This window comes from Lynx rufus, unplaced genomic scaffold, assembly GCF_022079265.1.
Source record: "Lynx rufus isolate CCGP_SWC_20201006 ecotype Redwood Valley unplaced genomic scaffold, mLynRuf1.p SCAF_2, whole genome shotgun sequence".
Lineage (NCBI taxonomy): Eukaryota > Metazoa > Chordata > Mammalia > Carnivora > Felidae > Lynx > Lynx rufus.
Genome location: NW_025814834.1, coordinates 215,301,727 through 215,319,930, shown reverse-complemented (window position 1 = coordinate 215,319,930; position 18,204 = coordinate 215,301,727). Strand labels below are relative to the sequence as shown.

The window sequence follows — 18,204 nt, the reverse complement described above, 5'->3', positions numbered from 1 at the left end:
GTTGTCTCCATGCCCACAGATGGCCACTGGCATCGAGTGGGTGGGGGTAGGCCGTGGGATGCCCGGTCTCTGTGCCCTGTCCAGGACGATTCCCCAAGTTGAAGAATCGGCCCGTAGGCTGCATGGCTTCTGAATGTCATGCTGGACATTCACAGGGATGAAAATCTGTTCCAAATTAGATTACAAAGCCCAAAGAAAGAGTTTGTGCAGAAACAGGATGTATATAAACCAGAAGCCTCTGCCTTGCACCCAGAGAGACTCACAGCCATATCACATGGAGATCGGTTTAATGACCTTTCATACCCCCTGCTGATAAAACATATTAGAAAACTGGAAACAGTTTCACAGTGGTAACAAATATAATTTCACAATTAGAAATGGCGAATTAGACTCTCCATATGTCCCTATGGTCTGCAGACTTAATATGCGCCTTTACACAAACCAAAAAATTCATTCACTTGAGAAACGAGTTTGTGGCCATAAATCAACTCTGGTACGTCACCTTCCTGACCATTATCTGTGTTGAAAATTCTGCAGTTCTAGCTTCTGAAAAAGGATAGTGAGTCTGAAATACAACAGCTTCTTTTCACTGCCCTTGACCGTTACTTTCAAACAGAGACCATGAGAACAGGTCATTAGTAAGAGGTGGGGTATTGTGGGTACAGCTTTGTCATTCAAAAAATGCAAGGGCGGGAGCTGAGATGTGACAGCACTTTTCTGGAAGGGACCGCAGGAGGCTGGTCTTCCGGGCTGTTCCAGAAGGTGCTATCAGGCAGGGGGTACAGTGTTAAGGCAGCAGCTACAGTAATCAGGCTGAAGGTATTTACTGAGAATGAGAACAAGGCCACGGGGTTTCCGGCTGCAGCTATGTGGGGTCTTGTCTGGCTCGCTTAGGCTCCTGCCGTTCTCCAGGCAGCGAACTCTTCCTGGCCGACAGGTTCCGGAGAGAACGCAGGCTCTGCACCTGCTGGAGGCGCAGGCTGAGCTCCTGATTACAGGCCTGCTGCACCGTCACCGTCTTCTCCGCGTCCCAGCTCAAAGCGGCAGCCAAAGCTCCGGGGTCTTCCTTGGCAACCAGCTGCGGCAAGAATGAGAACCACTGAGAAGCGCTCCCGGCTCCCCTCGCCTGCTGCTCTCTCACTCCCGGGATTTTCTTTAGGGGACTGAGCTCGGGCAGCGCCGGCGAATGTGAAGTCTTTGTGCTGAAACGCCAGAATCCTTTCACGCTCCATGGCCACGGCCTTTCCTTACCCTCCAACACCGACACGAAAGTCCCTCTGGAAAGAAGTTTCGTGGGAACAACTTGTCAAGTCCTCCACTTACGGGAAATTTAGGCCAGGCGCAAGTCGAGAGGTCTCCTGCCTTCTAGCTACACGGGGAGGTGCCTGGGACAGGGACAAGGATGAAGAGGAAGTGGCGCCCACTCTGACGGATCCTGTGTCAGGCTTCTAGTTCCCTGGCCGTGGAGTCAGCACAAGATGACCCCCACCCCCCCAGGCGCACCTTTCACTAGGATAACTTTATGTGCCTCGACTGACGATGATCTCCCTCAGGGGCCGACAGAACCAGAAACCGCCCTCCGAAGCTTGAGCCCCGCCACTCCTCCCTGTCGCCACTCCTCCCCATCCGGTTCGGACATTCTGTTTCCCACAAAGGACCCGAGAATGCGGTTTGACGATCTGCGGGAGTGCACCCGTTTGTTCAAGCCATTCTGATATAGATGAAATGAGACGTTTGTTCAAGCCATTCTGACATAGATGAAATGAGACGTTGTGCATAGAAGAGGCAAACGGGGCAGCGAGGAGCCAGGGTCTGCAGAGGCCAGAAGCAATCCCGTATGCGCCTCTGCAGGGCGCTGCACCCCCAGGGGGAGTGGCTCCCTGCAGCTCAGGGTCCCCCGTTCTTGCCCACCTCCAAATCCTGACTGGACAGACTCAGCTCTGGAGCAGGCTTCTCCTTCAGCACAGTAAGGATCTGGCTTGTGAGTGCGATTGTGGAGGAGCTCTCTCTGTTACCACCCGTGTCGACTGCATCCGTCTGGTCACCAACAGTTTGGGACTCTGCAAAGCAGACATGAGGAGATGGTGCACTGGGCAAACATACAGCCGCACAAACGACCGGGGAGCCATCAGTCGGGCAAGGGAGAGGCACGCGGGGGCGCCTGGGGGGGCTCAGTCGGTTAAGCGACCCACTCTTGATTTTGGCTCAGGCCACGATCTCGCGGTTCGTGGGATCGAGTCCTGCATCAGGCTCCGCGCTGACAACGTGGAGCCTGCTTGGGATTGTCTCTCCCCCCTCTCCTCTCTCTCTGCCCCTCCCCTGCTTGCGTGCGCCCTCTCTTTCAAGATAAATGTTAAAAATAAAAAAAGAAAGACAGAAGCACGTCATTTCAAGATGCCAGCAGCTGTGGCGTCACCCTTTTTGGCCACATTATAACTCGGGTTCTCTCCCCAGGCCCTCAGTTCTCAGGGCGACTCCCCTGGCCAGTTGAGTCCTACCTTGCTGCTTTGACAAGATGCCACCCTCCTTCTCTAAAGCCTGGAGGTAAAGCTCCAAGAGCTGCTTGGACTGACGGGCTTCCTCCCTCTGGTCCAGGACCTGCTGGAGGGTGTTCTGGAGCCCCTGGACGGTGACGCAGCTCTGGCGGAGTTCCTGAGCCAGGTCTGAACACGGAGCATCAATGAGCACCTAACATACAAACACAGACTTTAACAAACCTAAAAACACTTCTAAGACACTGTGGCCCCGACCTGTCCATGGCAAGCTCCCTCCTTCCTTCAGCTCTCGGTGTAATCGCCACCTCTTGGGAACCTGCCAGTGTCCATCAACTGTACTTCTGGGACTTTATTCTACGGACAAGCATGTGTGCAGAATGACACGGAGCTTCCTGTAGCACCGTCTGGAACAGCAAGACTGATGACAACCCAGATGTCCACCAGTGGGGGAGACTCCTGATTAAGTCATGGCACATGAGCAAAACAGAATACGATGCAGTGGTACAAAAAAGAACGGCAATGTCTTTTACATACTGATCTGGAATATTCTCCAAATGTTTCTTTTAAAAAGGGTAGATATACTTCCATTGTGGAGTACAGGGACAGGAGAAAATATGTATGTATTTGTTGGCATATACAACATTTCTAGAATGGGAAATTGAGAGGTGATTATCTCTGGGAAGGGAAACCTGGTGGTTTAGGGGCAGGAGTCAGATTTTTCCTGTATGTCCTTTTTATTTTTTTTCCAAACAGCTTTATTGAGATATAACCCACATACCATATGATTCACCCATATAAATTTAGTGTATAACTAGGTGGGTTCTAGTACATTCACAGACTTGTGCAGTCAGCACCCTTGAAAGCACAGCACCCATTAGCTATCACTCCTGTTTCCGCTCAAAGCTTCCCCAACCCCAGCCCTAGTCAGCCACTCTATCTTCTATCTCTGCGGACTTGCATATTCTGGCCGTTCCATATAGAGGCAACTACAAAATCCGTGGCCTTTCATGTCTGGCTTCTTCACTTCGCGTAACATTTTGAAGGCTTTATCCACGTTACACATGTATGAATACTTCATTCCTCTTAGGTCGTATGGATAAACCACATTTTATTTATCCATTCTTCAGTTCACGGATCTGGGTTGTTTTCACTTTTTGGCTACCCGTATGTCCTTTTACACCTCTTGGATTTTGAGCCATACAAATGTATTTATTTATTTATTTAAAAAAATTATTTTTTAAAAATTATTTATTTCTGAGACAGAGACAGAGCATGAGCGGGGGAAGGGCAGAGAGAGAGGGAGACACAGAATCTGAAGCAGGCTCCAGGCTCCGAGCTGTCAGCACAGAGTCCGACATGGGGCTTGAACTCACAGCTGTGAGATCATGACCTGAGCTGAAGTAGCCACTCAACCGACTGAGCCACCCAGGTGCCCCTGAATGTATTTGTTTTTATTCAAATACGTAAGTTTGTAAGTTTAAAAAAATTACGAAAAAAGCCACCTCCTCGGAGGGGCCTCCCCTGATCTCCCAATCCAGACTAGCCCCGTTGTTCTTGGCACACTGCCCCACCTGCTACCCATCGAACATGCTTCCTGTTTTATCTGCCTCCCGTCATCAGAATTTGAGCTCCTTCCATCAGAATTCTGTGTCTGGCTTGTTCACCACTGTACCCCTTGGACAGAAACATGCCAGGGACAGGGTAGGTGCTTAGTAAATATTTTTTTTTGAATTGACAGTACTATTTTTATCCCAATTTTACTGGACGGGAAATGTAGGCAAAGAGGCTAAATTACTGGCTCAAAGCCATGGTGATGGAGCTGGGATTTAATTCGGCTTCTCCACTTCCACATTCTTTGACAATACCTCCTTAACCCCCCAGTGAGACTAAGTGGGTCTAGGCATCTGGATTTTCTACTCTAGGTGCAAGAATTAGAAAATGAAGAGTCTGGGTTGTTGTCAAAGCATTGTTTAAAAATTGAGAAATAGGGGCGCCTGGGTGGCTCAGTTGGTTAAGCATTTGACTTCGGCTTAGGTCGTGATCTCATGGTTCGTGGGTTCGAGCCCCGCATCGGGCTCTGTGCTGACAGCTCAGAGCCTGGACCCTGCTTCGGATTCTGTGTCCCCCTCTCTCTGCCCCTCCCCAGCTCATGCTCTGTCTCTCTCTTTCTCTCAAAAATAAAGAAACATTTAAAAAAATTTTAAAAAAGATGTTAATAAAAATTAAGAAATAATGGAATTATTATGGCAAGACACATGGAAACTAAGGGGCTGGGGGCAGCAGAGCCAGATGAGTGGGGCTGTGGAGGAGGAAGGCTTACCTGGAGGTCTGCCTCGGACAGGAGGATGATGCTGGACACGTCTTCTTTCAGCTGCCTGGCCACATTCCTCCACCTCAGCCCTGCCCCAGTGTCCGTTTCATCTACATCAAGGGACTCTTGGGAAATCCAAGCTGTACCTCCATCTGATATAGGGGAGAAAAAGCCAGTCACAGTCTGGTTAACCTGAAGTGCTATTTTCACCTCCTCCTCCAACACACAGACCTTTAGGAGGTCTGTACATCCTTCCCACTGACCATTTAGAAAAAGTTCAGGGGTGAGGGAAGCGCCTTCTCTCAAGGATTCACGGGAAAGCCAATCCCCATCTAGGACCTGCATTTTCCCTTCTCTTCCACCTTCGATTACTTCTGTGTGAATCTGCTCTGTATCTTTTTTATGAAAAGAAGCCACTTAAACCTGATGCCCCGGTCATGCATACCCAGGATCCTACCACACTCCCCTTGAGGTGAGTTTTTGTGTCTCAGTAAATGCTGGCTGCACAAATGCTTAACCAGACAAACAGCAACCAGGTGCCTGGGCAGCAAAATGAATCGTGATGGATGTTGTATCGCATAGATCATTTTGTCTACGGCCAGAGTTTCTTACCTGAATTGTTGTACGTCCACTTTTCGTTACTGGCCAATGCAACAAACTTAGTATTGGAAGGCAGACACAGGAAGTAATCATCATCATCCACTATGGTGCCATCCTCTGCCAGGACCAGGGTGATTGGTGCCAGGGACTTATCAATGGCCAGAATGTCACAGGCTGAGAGGAATAAGATATTTGGCAATTGACAAGTATCCATAAGGAAACTACACCTGTCTCTGTACTCTCAACATATATTCTCTCAAAGCGCAGCAGAACTGCTGGTAGGTTACCTACAGTAACAACCACAACCGCCAGCACTAAGACAACACTTCCCACACGCCTGGTACTGTTCTAAGTGTTTCCTGTGCACAGTATTTTATCTCCTAACAATCCTGTAAGGTAGGGACTATTCTTATTTCCATTTTACAGATGTCAAACCCAAGGCTCACGGAGGCTAAGTCACTTGTCTGAGGTCACACAGTAAGTGGCAGACACCCAGTCTGACTCCTGACAATGTTTCCTCCAGCTGCTTTACACCCACGTTAGGAGCACTCGCATCTTTACTTGGATGAAAACCAAGCCAAAGTCCGATATGATTCCTTGTGAGCGAGCCGTCTTTCATTCATTTATTCAGTGGTCATCTTAAATTCTCCTGTGTCAAATGTCAAAAAAAAAAAAAAAAAAACAAAACAAAACGAAAGAAAAAAAAAAAGGAAAGAATAGTAAAAAAGGAAATGCTTTCTGTTCCATGCAGCATTGTACTCTGCCGTGTTTCTAACCTACAGGAAGGCACAGGAGAAGCAGGAGTTTGCATCCGTAGCTTCTCCTCTTTACTGTCAAGGGGCAACAGGCTTGTCTGGGGCAGATCTGTCCCATCGCATTTGGTGATGGCAATGCCTACAGCACAAACAGGGTGAGGGGAAGCAGCAAAGTAGCCAGTGGACTACAAATATGGTTGGGCAATGTCGTCCAGCACCCAAATAGAACAGCAAGCCTTGGAGAGGCTGAGCTCCAAACACAAGCGCTTACACTGGTCTCTGGGCCAAGTGTATCCAGCCGATGCATTCAAGAGGAACTAACACTTAAGTACCCTTAATGCCAAGAACAAATTATGTGAACAGTGAGGTGGCAAAAGCCATGTCACGAAAGCATTTATAATGCTTTGGCTGCTCCTGGGTCTCCGAAAGATTTCTGTCTGGTATCTTTTGGGGCTTGGTGACTCAGAGAGGAGCACTGAACACTGACACACACTATGACTGGGGATGGCTCACACGTTTAACGTGTACAACTTCACCGTGGATAAACTATTATTACTGGCTCATAATACTTTCAAGTCGTGGAAACACAACAGTCCTGTAAAGCACGGCTGGAAATATTATACCCATTTTGCCGATGAGAAAACTGAGGGTCGAGAGCTGGTTTAAGTACAAGGTCAAGCAGCTAGTACGTGTGGGGCCGGGACTCGGAACTTCGGTCACTCAGAGCACCAGTTCCTTGTCTGGTACTCCAGGAACGTCGGAAGCAGCTCTCTCTACGCTGCACAAGTGCCCGCCAGAGCTGACGACAGAAAGGCGCTGGCACCCTGCTGGGGGCACCAGCGTCACGGTAGGAAGCCCGGAGGCAGGCATGCACCAGGCTACGTCTCCTCCAAGGTCTGAGCGATTCTAGGCAAGACACCTAAGTCGAGTCGGTTTTAATTTGCATATTTCTTCCCGTCTACCTTCCCACCAAATGAGTCTCACATGAGATAATCGCCTTGAAACTTGTCCATCGCTATGCCCACATGAGTTATTTCCGTCCCAAGTCGCTCCTGCTGACCCCGCTTTGCCCCTGCCCGACCTCCTCACCGGACCCGGCTCCCCGCAGCCCCCGCCCCGGCCCCCACAGCGTCCGCCCGGGTCCCGCGCCAACCCTTGTTCCTCAGCTCCTCCAGGCAGGAGGCCGCCACGCCATGCTGCTCGCGGCTGTGGTTGCGGCGCAGCAGACACGGCTTCAGAGGCTGGATCTCAGTCTCGGCGCCTCCGGCCACCTCCATATTCCTCAGGGTGGGACTCGACTGACTCGGGGAAGTCGGGGAGGCTCCGCGCGGCGCCCCCCCCCCCTGCCCGCGGCTTGCCGGGAGATGTAGTTCTTTCTGCGGCAAATCACGCGTGGGACCAAGGTACGCCGGGAAGTGTAGTCTTAGTTGCCGCTAATCCCGTGTGGCTCCGGGGGCATGCCGGGAACTGTAGTCTCTGGGATCGAAGCTAACTTCGTTACGTCACTCAATTCGGCCTAGAGGAGTGTTTTTCTAGCTTATATTTAGGAGTTGAGTGGCGGGATCAAAATGAGGTCAATATGGATTTATTTTGCGTTATAAAAGACACGCATATATATTCCTTGGATTGTTAGAGCACTCTTAATTACATATATAGATGCATAACGTTAACACTCAAATGAAACAGTGACATTCTACTGTGTTCATTTGTTTTCCTTTCCAAACTGAAAAGATCTGTAAGATGTCCCAACCCTCAGGCAATTTAAAACATTGATGAGTGTAGTTTTCAGTCCTGCTGAAAAAATTAGATACTCGCACATTTCCACCAGTTTGATTCCCGGCTTCAGCTGTGCAAATTGGGATCTCGGAACGAAATGCTTACATAACTAGATTAAACATTAAGATCTCAAATCAGACAGGAAAGGGAAAATGCGAACCACATCACTGTTTGAGATTGTCCAGATGCTGCTTGGCAATAAATTCATCCTTGTTCTAACACTGCTACTTTCTTCCCTCTAAAAAACGTTTACCAGTAAAATAATAAAAAATTTTAGAAGGTTCTTCGCTTGAAGTGGGGGCAGGGGGGAGGCATTTTACGTATATAAGAAATAGCTCATATTCATCCAGAGTCTCTTTCATATTTTGTTTATAAGAAAATAAGATATTATCTCATTAGAAAAGGGTAGGCATTTAAAACTGTTTGGTAAGAGGAATTGTTGAGGCAACCCTTTTAAGTACTCATAATCAGTCAAAACACAACTGCAATATGAACTGACCGATAGTTCTAATATATGCAATTTTTAAATATAATTTTACATTTAGCTTAAAATCTAACTACTCAACTACTATCAAGTAAGAATGTAATAGTCTCTTCTCTCCAAAAAGGTCCGTTCTGTGTCTTCCTAATCTGCAAACTAACTGTTATCAGACTCCTATCCGTAAGATGCTGTAATTGTGTGTGTGTGTGTGTGTGTGTGTGTGTGTGTGTGTGTGTGTGTGTTTGGCCTGAATTTAGGAGCAGGAATTGAGTCTTGGATCTTCTTATTACTAGCAGCTACCAAAGTGCCTGGCAAATAGTAGGCACTCAACAAATGGTATTGAACATTAATTAATTAATTTCCAAGGTTCTTCCCATTCATTCATTTATTAAAGATTTAGCGAGTCCCTGCCTGTGCCCAAGGCACTGTGGGGATGGTCAGAGATTTAATTCAATGAGAATAATAAAAATGCAAAAAACACGGACTTAAGAACTTCCTGGGCAGCAGAGACCTAATGGCAATTGTGTGAGGTGACCCGGACGTAGGAGTTCCCCTTCCTCCTCGTGTGCCCCCCCCCTCCCGCCCCCGGCCCCCATCGACAGGTTCAGTTCCGGCTACTTTGGTCTGGGCGGGTGAGCGAGAGCGAGGGCGCTTGGGAGACGCCTCGCCCAGCGGCGATAGATTAGTCAGGCCTCAGAAAGATGGCGTCCTCGGAGCAGGCAGAGCAGCCGAGCCAGGTAAGGGGAGTGGGACTGCCCCGCCGTAGTGGCGGGGACCGCGGCTGGAGGGGGCGCTCGGCGTGCGGCTGGGCGTTGGGCGGGGGCCTTGAGCCTCCCCAGCCGGGGGCCCCGACCTCTTGCCCCCTCCCGGGCCCCGCCCCTCCCCAGGTCCTCGCCGCCCGGCCCCTCCCCCGGTGACCCCTCTCAGACCACATTCCCAAGCCGAGGCTCGGGGGCGCCCGCGGGCCCCCGCTTCCCTCCTGCTGACCCCTCGGGTCCCACTTGCGCTTGGCCGGGACGGTGGCGGGACCCTTGAGAAGCCTCCAGCCTTGAGCTGCGAGGGCCCCTGCTTGAGGGGAGAGAGGGGTGAGAGGCTCCATCGTTCTCGGTTGTCCCCTCCCAGGAGGGCCCTGACTCCATCAGGATTCCCACTCCCACAGCCTCAGCCTCGCGAGGTGGCCCCGCTGCCAGCCTCTTCGTCACCTTTGCGCGTTCCCTGCCAGTGGAGGATCAGAAATGTACTGGGACTCTTTCGGTACGTTGGTAGGAAGGGCACTCACTGTAAACAACAGACGCCACCAAGCTTTTGCTGAGGATCCGTTTTTGCTTCCCAGAGTTTGGTTTTCTCGGCCAAAGGGCCCCCTTTTAGCTTTTCAGCCACAGTTTCAGCCAGATCACACTCCATTAAGGGGACCTTGGGGACCAGTGTTCGTGCTGTCAGGAAGCAGTGGATGATAAGGCCTATGAATGGGTTTGAAATCCAAAGGTGGGTGGGCTGGGGTGGGGAGGACAGGGGTCAGCGGTACCTTGCATTTACTGAGGGCGTGCTATCATGCTGGGGACAAATTAACGTTTATTATCTTGTGTAATGCTCATTACAACCTTTATGAAATACAGGCTATTAACCGCCATTTCAACAGAAGTGGATTCTAGAGGTCTGTAACATACCCCAGATCACGTGCCTGATGGGGGCTGCATTTAAACCCAGATGTGTGTGACTCCACCGGTTAGCCACACATGCTTACATTTACTTAGGATTAGACCAAGGAAGAAGAAAATGGTTTCAATGTGGACTTCATCTCTCACCTCCTTGAAACACCTGTAGACTTTTCATAGCCTAGCGGCATTTCACTTCCTTCCTAGGCAGAAGAACACTACTTAACGTTTCTTACTGTTTTATTCTTCAGGATAGGTCTATTACAAGAATTGCACTTAGAGGAGTTGTGTGTTCCCCAGATCAGCTTCTGTTAGCAGAGCGAATGATTCAGAAAGATGAAGTCTGGATTGTAAAATATGGGAAATAACTCGGGCTGATTCTGGCCTTTCTCACCGTCAGAAATTCTGGAGTGTGGGAGTGTCTGGGAGGAGGGGCCCTTCTTTCTTGACTTATCTCGCTTAGCTTCCTGAAATGCTGAAGCTCTTCAAAATCTGGGCTTTTCTGAATGGTTACATGTTAGGGATGCCCACAGCCTGGTGTGTGTGTGTGTGTGTGTGTGTGTGTGTGTGTGTGTGTGTGTCTGTCTGTCTTCATTCCCTGATTCTTCTAGGGCTTTTAATTTGCCAGTGCTGTTAAAGTTACTAAAAAGCTTGCCACTTGGAGCCATTGTAGTGCCCAAGGATTCCTTTGGTTCTGGAAATTGTCCTTTCTGTACATGTGGAAGGGATCTAAGGTCCTCTGAGGGGGTTTGGCCATACTTGTTGGGTTTTCAGCTCTGCATATCCTTTGCCCTCCTTTCCAAAGCTGGTAGAGATGGGATTGCATCAGAACACGCTGGCAGTCAGGGGAAAAGTTTAACTCCATGCCAGATTCTGTCGTTGTCTAACAATAAGCCGCAAATGCACACTTTTTAAGTGGACCAACTTCTAGCAGTTGCTTGTCATTTCATTTTCAAGTCCTGATCAACTTAGTTTCCCATTGCTGCTGTCAAAGCAGAGTGGAATTTAAAGAACAATGTGGATAGTTTCTCCAAACCTGGTCTGTAAGAAAGAACACATGTCTGTGGGGCTGAATCAGTATTTGTTTCATAGAAAGTTTGTTGGTTGGCTTTGTGGCTTCAGCTTCTCGTTTTGGAAGATACAGGGTGGTAGCCAACCCCCTTCTTTGAGAGGCGGTGTCGAGCAGTGGCATGGGCTCCAAAGCCATCCTTATTGGCTTAGAAGCCTAGCCCCACTACTCATAGCTGTGTGATCTTGGACAAGTGACTGAGACTTGGACTGGGACAAGAGAATCCCAGACAGTGCAGAGCCCAATGTGGGGCTTGAACTCACGAACCATGAGATCATGACTGAGCTGAATGAAATTGGATGCTTAACTGACTAAGCCACCAGGCACCCCAATGAAATAACTTACTTTAATTTTTTTTAATGTTTTATTTTTGAGAGAGAGAGAGAGACAGAGACCACAGAATCTGAAGCAGGCTTCAGGCTCTGAGCTGTCAGCACAGAGCCCTACACGGGGCTCGAGCTCACGAACCGTGAGATCATTACCTGAGCCGAAGTTGATGCTCAACCAATTGGGCCACCCAGGTGCGCCTAAAATGACTTATTCTAGAGCAGTGCCTGACATAGTGTTGTTATTATTACTGCATTCATAAACTCTGAATTTTCACTCACAAACGAGAAATCTTTTTTCCAGTCCTATTATCATCTTTTTGGGGGGTATGATCTTTCACATGTTGCCTACCAGTCCACTCAAGTTGTTCTTTTATTTGTTCTGGAGTAACTTCTTTCATATTTGAATACCCTGAATGCTGGCGTTTATCCTAGCTGTCCTTGTGACTTTTAGATGCTAGTGACATGCTTGATTTTCTTCATAATGGCAGTCTTCTTAGTCTTTCTTCAGTCTGAGTTAGAAATTACATTTATTGCTGGGGCGCCTGGGTGGCTCAGTCGGTTAAGTGGCCGACTTTGCCTCAGGTCATGATCTCACGGTCCTTAAGTTCGAGCCCCACGACGGGCTCTGTGCTGACAGCTCAGAGCGTGGAGCCTGCTTCGGATTCTGTGTCTCCCTCTCTCTCTGACCCTCCCCTGTTCATACTCTGTCTGTGTCTGTCTCAAAACTAAATAAACATTAAAAAAAAAAAAAAGAAATTACATTTATTGCTTCAAATCCTCATATTTTCCCCATGTTACCCTGGGTTGCATGGTTGATCTCTTATGAGAGGTCCTTCTAGTCTGTACCTGGTATGGCCCATAGAAATGGGAGCTGTTATCCTTATTTCTGTTTCTCCATCAGCTGTCTTCAGTGAAGTGCAGAAGCATGGTTCATTCTGGGTGTTTAGTGGTTATTGAATATTGAATATATTGCAGAACATGGACTTCAAATCTGTTGAAATTCCCCGGATACGGTACATTTGAGATTGAGAAAACACAGAAGCAGGGGAGGGAGAAGAACACAGCAAAGGCGTTAAGGAGTGCGAGAGCATGGCCTTGTATCCTGACAGTCTTTGAACTTCAGCCCTGACTCGCTATTGGACTCACCACTCCACCTCCCTGAGCCTGTTTTCTCCTCTGTAAAGTAGTAATTACCCTAAAGGGTTGCTCTGAGGGTTGACTGGAATCACAGGTATAAAAAAAGTATTTGGTGCATAGTAAGTGCTCAGTGAGTGTTAGTTTCCTTCTCCCGAGTCTCTAGGTACAGTTTGGCAGTGTGCTGAACTCTTTTTTTTTTTAATGTTTATTTATTTTTGAGAGAGTGTGAGTGGGAGAGGGGCAGAGAGGGGGACAGAGGATCCAAAGCAGGCTCCGCACTGACGGCACAGAGCCCGATGTGAGGCTTGAACTTACAAACTGTGAGATCGTGACCCAAGCTGAAGCCAGCTGCTCAACTGACTGAGCCACCCAGGCGCTCTGGAAGTCTGCTGAACTCTTGGATAACAGTAGTTCAAATGAGATATTTTTCCCCTCAAGTTTTTGGTATTTTGAAAAATTTCCAACCTGTAGAAATGTTGAAAGAATAATACAGAGAACTCCTGTAAAACTCCCATAAAAACTTCAAGATATACTGTTTACATTTTGCTGAATTTGCTTCATCTCTGTCTCTTTATATATATAAATATATATTTAAGGATTTGAGAATGAGTTACAGAATTACAGTATTCCATCCTAAAATACTTCACCTTGCCTTAAGAGTGAGGTTATTCTCGTTATACCATATCACATGTAACATAATACCATTATCACACAAGAAATTTAGTATTGATAAAATATCATTATTTAAGGGGTGCCTGGGTGGCTCAGTCAGTTGAACATCTCACTCTTGATCTCATCTCAGGTCTTGATCTCAGGGTTGTGAATTCAAGCCCTATGCCTAGCATAGAGCCCACGTTTAAAAAAAAAATCATTATTGAGGTGCCTTGATGGTTCAGTTGGTTAAGTGTGTAACTTTGGCTCAGGTCAATATCTCATGGTTCGTAGGTTCAAGTTCTGTATCGGGCTCTCTGCTGTCAGCACGGATCCTTTGTCACCTCCTCTTTCTGTACACCCCCCACTCATGTTCTCTCTCTCAAAAATAAATGTTTAAAAAATCATTATTTAATAATATAGTCCACGTTCAAATTCCCCCAATTAAGAAAAATCCAGATCCAATCAAGAAATAGGGATTGCATTGTCTCTTTAGTATGTTTTAGTCTAGAATAACTCCCTAGTCTTTACATTTTTTCTTTTTCTTTTCTTTATTTTTTAAATATTTATCTTGAGAGAGAGAGAGACAAGAAAGAAAGTGGGGGGGGGGCAGAGAGAGAAGGAGAGAGAGAGAATCCCAAGCAGGCTCTATGCTCAGCATGCAGGGCTCAATTTCATGACTGTGAGATCATGACTTGAGCTGAAATCAAGAGTTGGATGCTTAACCAAATACTCAGGTGCCCCTCTTTTCTTTCTTTCTTTCTTTCTTTCTTTCTTTCTTTCTTTCTTTCTTTCTTTCCTTTCTTTCTTTCTCTTTCTTTCTTTCTTTCTTTCTTTCTCTTTCTCTCTCTTTTTTTTAACGTTTATTTATTTTTGAGAGACAGAGAGAGACAGAGCATGAGTGGGGAAGGGGCAGAGAGAGAGGGAGACACAGAATCTGAAGCAGCCTCCAGGCTCTGAGCTGTCAGCACAGAGCCCAATGCAGGGCTCGAACTCAGAACTGCGAGATCATGACCTGAGCCAAAGTTGGACGCTCAACCCACTGAGCCACCAAGGCACCCCATCTTTTCTTTCTTTTATTTTTTAACTGAAGTTGAGCATAGACCCAGAAAGCACACAAATTATGTGTCTAACTTAGAGAATTTTCAGAGTGAACACACTTGTGTAACCAGTACTTGCATTAAGAAATCAAACATTACCAGGACCTCAGAAGCTGTCCCCCCGGTAACCCTCCTGTCACTGTCCCACCCTCAGAGGTTGCCTCTATCCTGATTCAAAATCTGTAGATTCGCTTACTAGCTTATTGAGTGACAAAGTCCTTGTGGCCAAAAACTTTATTGTGGAATTCTAATAGGTGTGTTGTGGTCAGTTTAATGAGTTTTGACAAATATTATACCTATGTAACTACCACTGCAATCAAGATCAAAACAATTCTGGTATTCCTAAATGTTCCTTATGCTGCTTCCCAGTAAATCCTAGCTTTTGGCTTCAGGGGTTCGGAACTCCTTTCTATCATCATCGATTATATTTGTCTTTTCCAGAATTTCCTGTGAATGAATTCAAAATGTGTGTATTCTTTTGTGTCTCACTTCTTTTGCTCAGAGTGATGTTTGTGGGACTTCTATTGTATCAGTAATTCGTTAATTTTTAGTAGTGTGTACTATTGTATAGATATACCACAATTTGTTGATCTGTTCACCAGTTTATGGATATTTGGATTCTATTAATGACCTATTGCTGCATAACAGTATTACAGCAAATTTACACAAATTATCAAAAAGAGCACTCATGTATTGTTTCAGTTTCTGTGAATCAGGACACAGTTTAGCTGAGTTTCACAAAGCGAAAAATCAAGATGTCTGCTGGGGCTGTGACCTCATCTGGGTCTTGACTGGGGAAGGATCTGCTTCCTAGCCCATGTGGCTGTTGGCAGCATTTAGTTCCTTATGGCCTGCAGGTCCCTGGTTGAATGCCAATAACAAAATGGCACCCTCTGTTTTTTGCCTCAGGGGTCTTCCTAACATGGTCACTTGGCTTCCTCAAAGCCAGTAAGGAAGAGAGTGTCTTAGGAAAATGGACACTACAGTCTTACATAATGTAACCACATACATGTAATTACATGCATCCTGTCACTATTGCCCTACCCTCTTCGCCAGAAGCAAGTCACAGGTCCTGCCCATATTCCAGGGGACCACACAAGGGCATGAGTACAAGGAGGTGGGGATCATGGAGTCACCTTAGAGTCTGTTTCCCCACTGATTGGTTCTAGTTTGGGGCTACTGTAAATATTCATGTATTGTGGAGAGATAGGTTTTCTTTTCTTCTTTCTTTCTTTCTTTCTTTCTTTCTTTCTTTCTTTCTTTCTTTCATAAATACTTATGAGTGGAATTGCTGGGTCACATGGTAAGTATATGTTTAGCCTTATAATAAACTGCCTAAGGGTTTTTGCAAGTTGTACTATTTTTTGTTGTCACCAGCAGTATGTGAGCATTCCAGTTGTCCTATATCCATACCAACACTTGGTATTGTCTGTCTTTAATTTTAGCCACTCTAGTGAGTTTGTAGTGGTGTTTCCTTGTGGTTTTTTTTTCAACTTTTTTTTTTTTAATTTATTTTTGGGACAGAGAGAGACAGAGCATGAACGGGGGAGGGGCAGAGAGAGAGGGAGACACAGAATCGGAAACAGGCTCCAGGCTCCGAGCCATCAGCCCAGAGCCTGACGCGGGGCTCAAACTCACGGACCGCGAGATCGTGACCTGGCTGAAGTCGGACGCTTAACCGACTGTGCCACCCAGGCGCCCCTTCCTTGTGGTTTTAACTTGCATTTCTGTGATGACTAACAACATTAAGCATCTTTTCTTGTGCTTATTGGTAGAGGCTGGGGTTCGTTGTTCTGGTATCATTTGTTGAACAGATTACCCTTTCTCCATTGACTTGCCTTGCCACCTTTGTAAAAATTAGAGGACTGTAGATACGTAGGTAAGTTTCTGGGCTCTGTTTTGTTTTATTTATCTCTGTGTCTAGCCTAATGTAAATGAAATACTGTCTTGATTGCTGTAGCTTTATAGTAAATCTTAAAATCAGGTAGTGTAAAGCTTTTGACTTTATTGTTTCTCAGAATTGTTTAAGCTTTGGTCCATTGCATTTCCATATAAATTTTAGAATCAGTTTATCAGTTCTTATAAAAAAGGTTCTTGGCATTTTTATTGAGATTGTGTGGAATCTATAGATCAATTTGGGGGAGAGTTGATATCTTGGCAACATTGATCTTCTAATTCATTAACATGGTATGTATCTCCATTTAGGTCGTCTTATTTGCTGTCAGTGTTTTGTAGTTTTCAGTCTGTAGGTCATATACACATTTTAAAAATATTCTCTGAATATTTCATATTTTGGCATGCTATGTATGGATTTCATTTAAAAAATTCATTTTTCAATGTTATATTTGGGAAAGAGAGACAGAGCGCAAGCGGGAGACAGAATCTGAAGCAGGCTGCAGGCTCTGAGCCGTTAGCACAGAGCCTGACGTGGGGCTTGAACCCATGAGCTGTGAGATCATGACCTGAGCTGAAGTCAGATTCTTTTTTTTTTTTTTTTTTTTTTAATTTTTTTTTTTTCAACGTTTCCATTCACTTTTTTGGGGACAGAGAGAGACAGAGCATGAACGGGGGAGGGGCAGAGAGAGAGGGAGACACAGAATCGGAAACAGGCTCCAGGCTCTGAGCCATCAGCCCAGAGCCCGACGTGGGGCTCGAACTCACGGACCGTGAGATCGTGACCTGGCTGAAGTCGGACGCTTAACCGACTGCGCCACCCAGGCGCCCCTGAAGTCAGATTCTTAACTGGCAACCCTAAAAATTTCTGGGTGGCTCAGTTGGTTAAGCATCCAACTCTTGATTTTGGTTCAGGTCATGATCTTATGGTTTGTGAGATTGACCCCTGCATCGGGCTCTGCACTGACAGCATGGAGCCTGCTTGAGATTCTCTCTTTTTCTCTCTCTGCCCCTCTCATGCTATCTTTCTCTCAAAAAAAATAAAAAAATAAAAACATTAAAATTTTTTTTCACTTTTAATTGTTGAATGCTAGTATATAGAAATAGAATAAAATTGCAGTATTATTTATAGTAGCCAAGATATGGAAGCAGCCCAAGTGTCCATCAAGAGATTAATGGATAAAGAAGATGTGAGATATGTATACACACACACACGTGCACACACACACACAATGGAATATTATTCAGCCATAAAAAGAAATGAAATCTTGCCATTTGCAACAGCATAGATAGAGCTAGAGGGTCTAATGCCAAGTGAAATAAATCAGAGAAAGACAAATACCATATGATTTTACTCATGTGTGGAATTTAAGAAATAAGGAAAGGAAAAAAGACAAACCAAGAAACAGACTCTTAACTGTAGAGAACAAACTGGAGGTTACCAGAATGGAGGTGGGTAGTGGATGGGTGAAATAGGTGATGGGGATTAAAGAATACACTTACGATAAAAAAATAAATTAAATGTAAAATTGAGTTTGTATGTTGGTCTCCTATCTGCAACTTGTTACACTCATAATTCCAGTAGCTTTTTGGTAGATTCTGTGTGATTTCTCACATCTGTAGATGATCCTGTCATCTGCAGATGAAGACAGCTTTACATATTGCTTTTCAATTTATATGCTCTCTAGGAGTTCTTATACAATGTTGAGAGGAATATTGAGAATAGACATTCTTGCTTTATTCTTGATCTTAGGGGAAAATATATTCAGTCTTCACATTTAAATATGATATGAAGTATAAGTTATTTTTTAACTTCTTTTCTTTTTTCTTTTTTTTTCTTTTTATTTATTTTTTTTGTTTATTTTTTTATTATTATTTTTTTTAATATATGAAATTTATTGTCAAATTGGTTTCCATACAACACCCAGTGCTCATCCCAAAAGGTGCCCTCC

At 45.8% G+C, this 18,204-nt stretch overlaps 2 protein-coding genes across 4 annotated transcripts in view; one reads left to right on the top strand and one right to left on the bottom strand.

Moving 5' to 3' along the window:
* Positions 1–270: 270 nt before the first annotated feature.
* On the bottom strand, positions 271–7,466 carry DFFA (DNA fragmentation factor subunit alpha). 3 transcript variants are annotated; one of them, XM_047084949.1, is made up of 7 exons: positions 7,315–7,466; positions 5,419–5,580; positions 4,816–4,958; positions 2,499–2,688; positions 1,912–2,060; positions 1,324–1,385; positions 952–1,078 (listed from the first exon to the last, which is right to left on the bottom strand). In XM_047084949.1, the coding sequence occupies exons 1-7, from the start codon at positions 7,436–7,438 to the stop codon at positions 1,036–1,038; spliced, it is 873 nt and encodes a 290-aa protein (XP_046940905.1). In that variant the 5' UTR covers positions 7,439–7,466; the 3' UTR covers positions 952–1,035. The 3 variants fall into 3 exon arrangements, with proteins under 3 accessions (XP_046940904.1, XP_046940905.1, XP_046940906.1); XM_047084948.1 differs by lacking the exon at positions 1,324–1,385 and having other exon boundaries at positions 271–1,078; XM_047084950.1 differs by lacking the exon at positions 1,324–1,385 and having other exon boundaries at positions 985–1,277.
* A 1,605-nt stretch (positions 7,467–9,071) lies between these two features.
* The window catches only part of PEX14 (peroxisomal biogenesis factor 14), a 146,108-nt gene continuing 136,975 nt past the window's right edge, over positions 9,072–18,204 (top strand). Inside the window, exon 1 of the mRNA XM_047083770.1 lies at positions 9,072–9,155. Coding sequence (XP_046939726.1) covers positions 9,120–9,155 — 36 coding nt within the window. The 5' untranslated portion in view covers positions 9,072–9,119. The remainder of the gene's footprint in view (positions 9,156–18,204) is intronic.

What these genes read in the sequence shown, in the direction of transcription:
- DFFA (XM_047084948.1), bottom strand. Translation starts at nt 7,438, where the DNA reads ATGGAGGTGGCCGGAGGCGCCGAGACTGAGATCCAGCCTCTGAAGCCG. An exon ending in GTGGACGTACAACAATTCAG is followed by an intron (nt 4,959 to 5,418) that starts GTAAGAAACTCT and finishes CCCCTATATCAG; the next exon opens with ATGGAGGTACAGCTTGGATT. An exon ending in TGTCCAGTCAGGATTTGGAG is followed by an intron (nt 1,079 to 1,911) that starts GTGGGCAAGAAC and finishes TTCTTGCCGCAG; the next exon opens with CTGGTTGCCAAGGAAGACCC.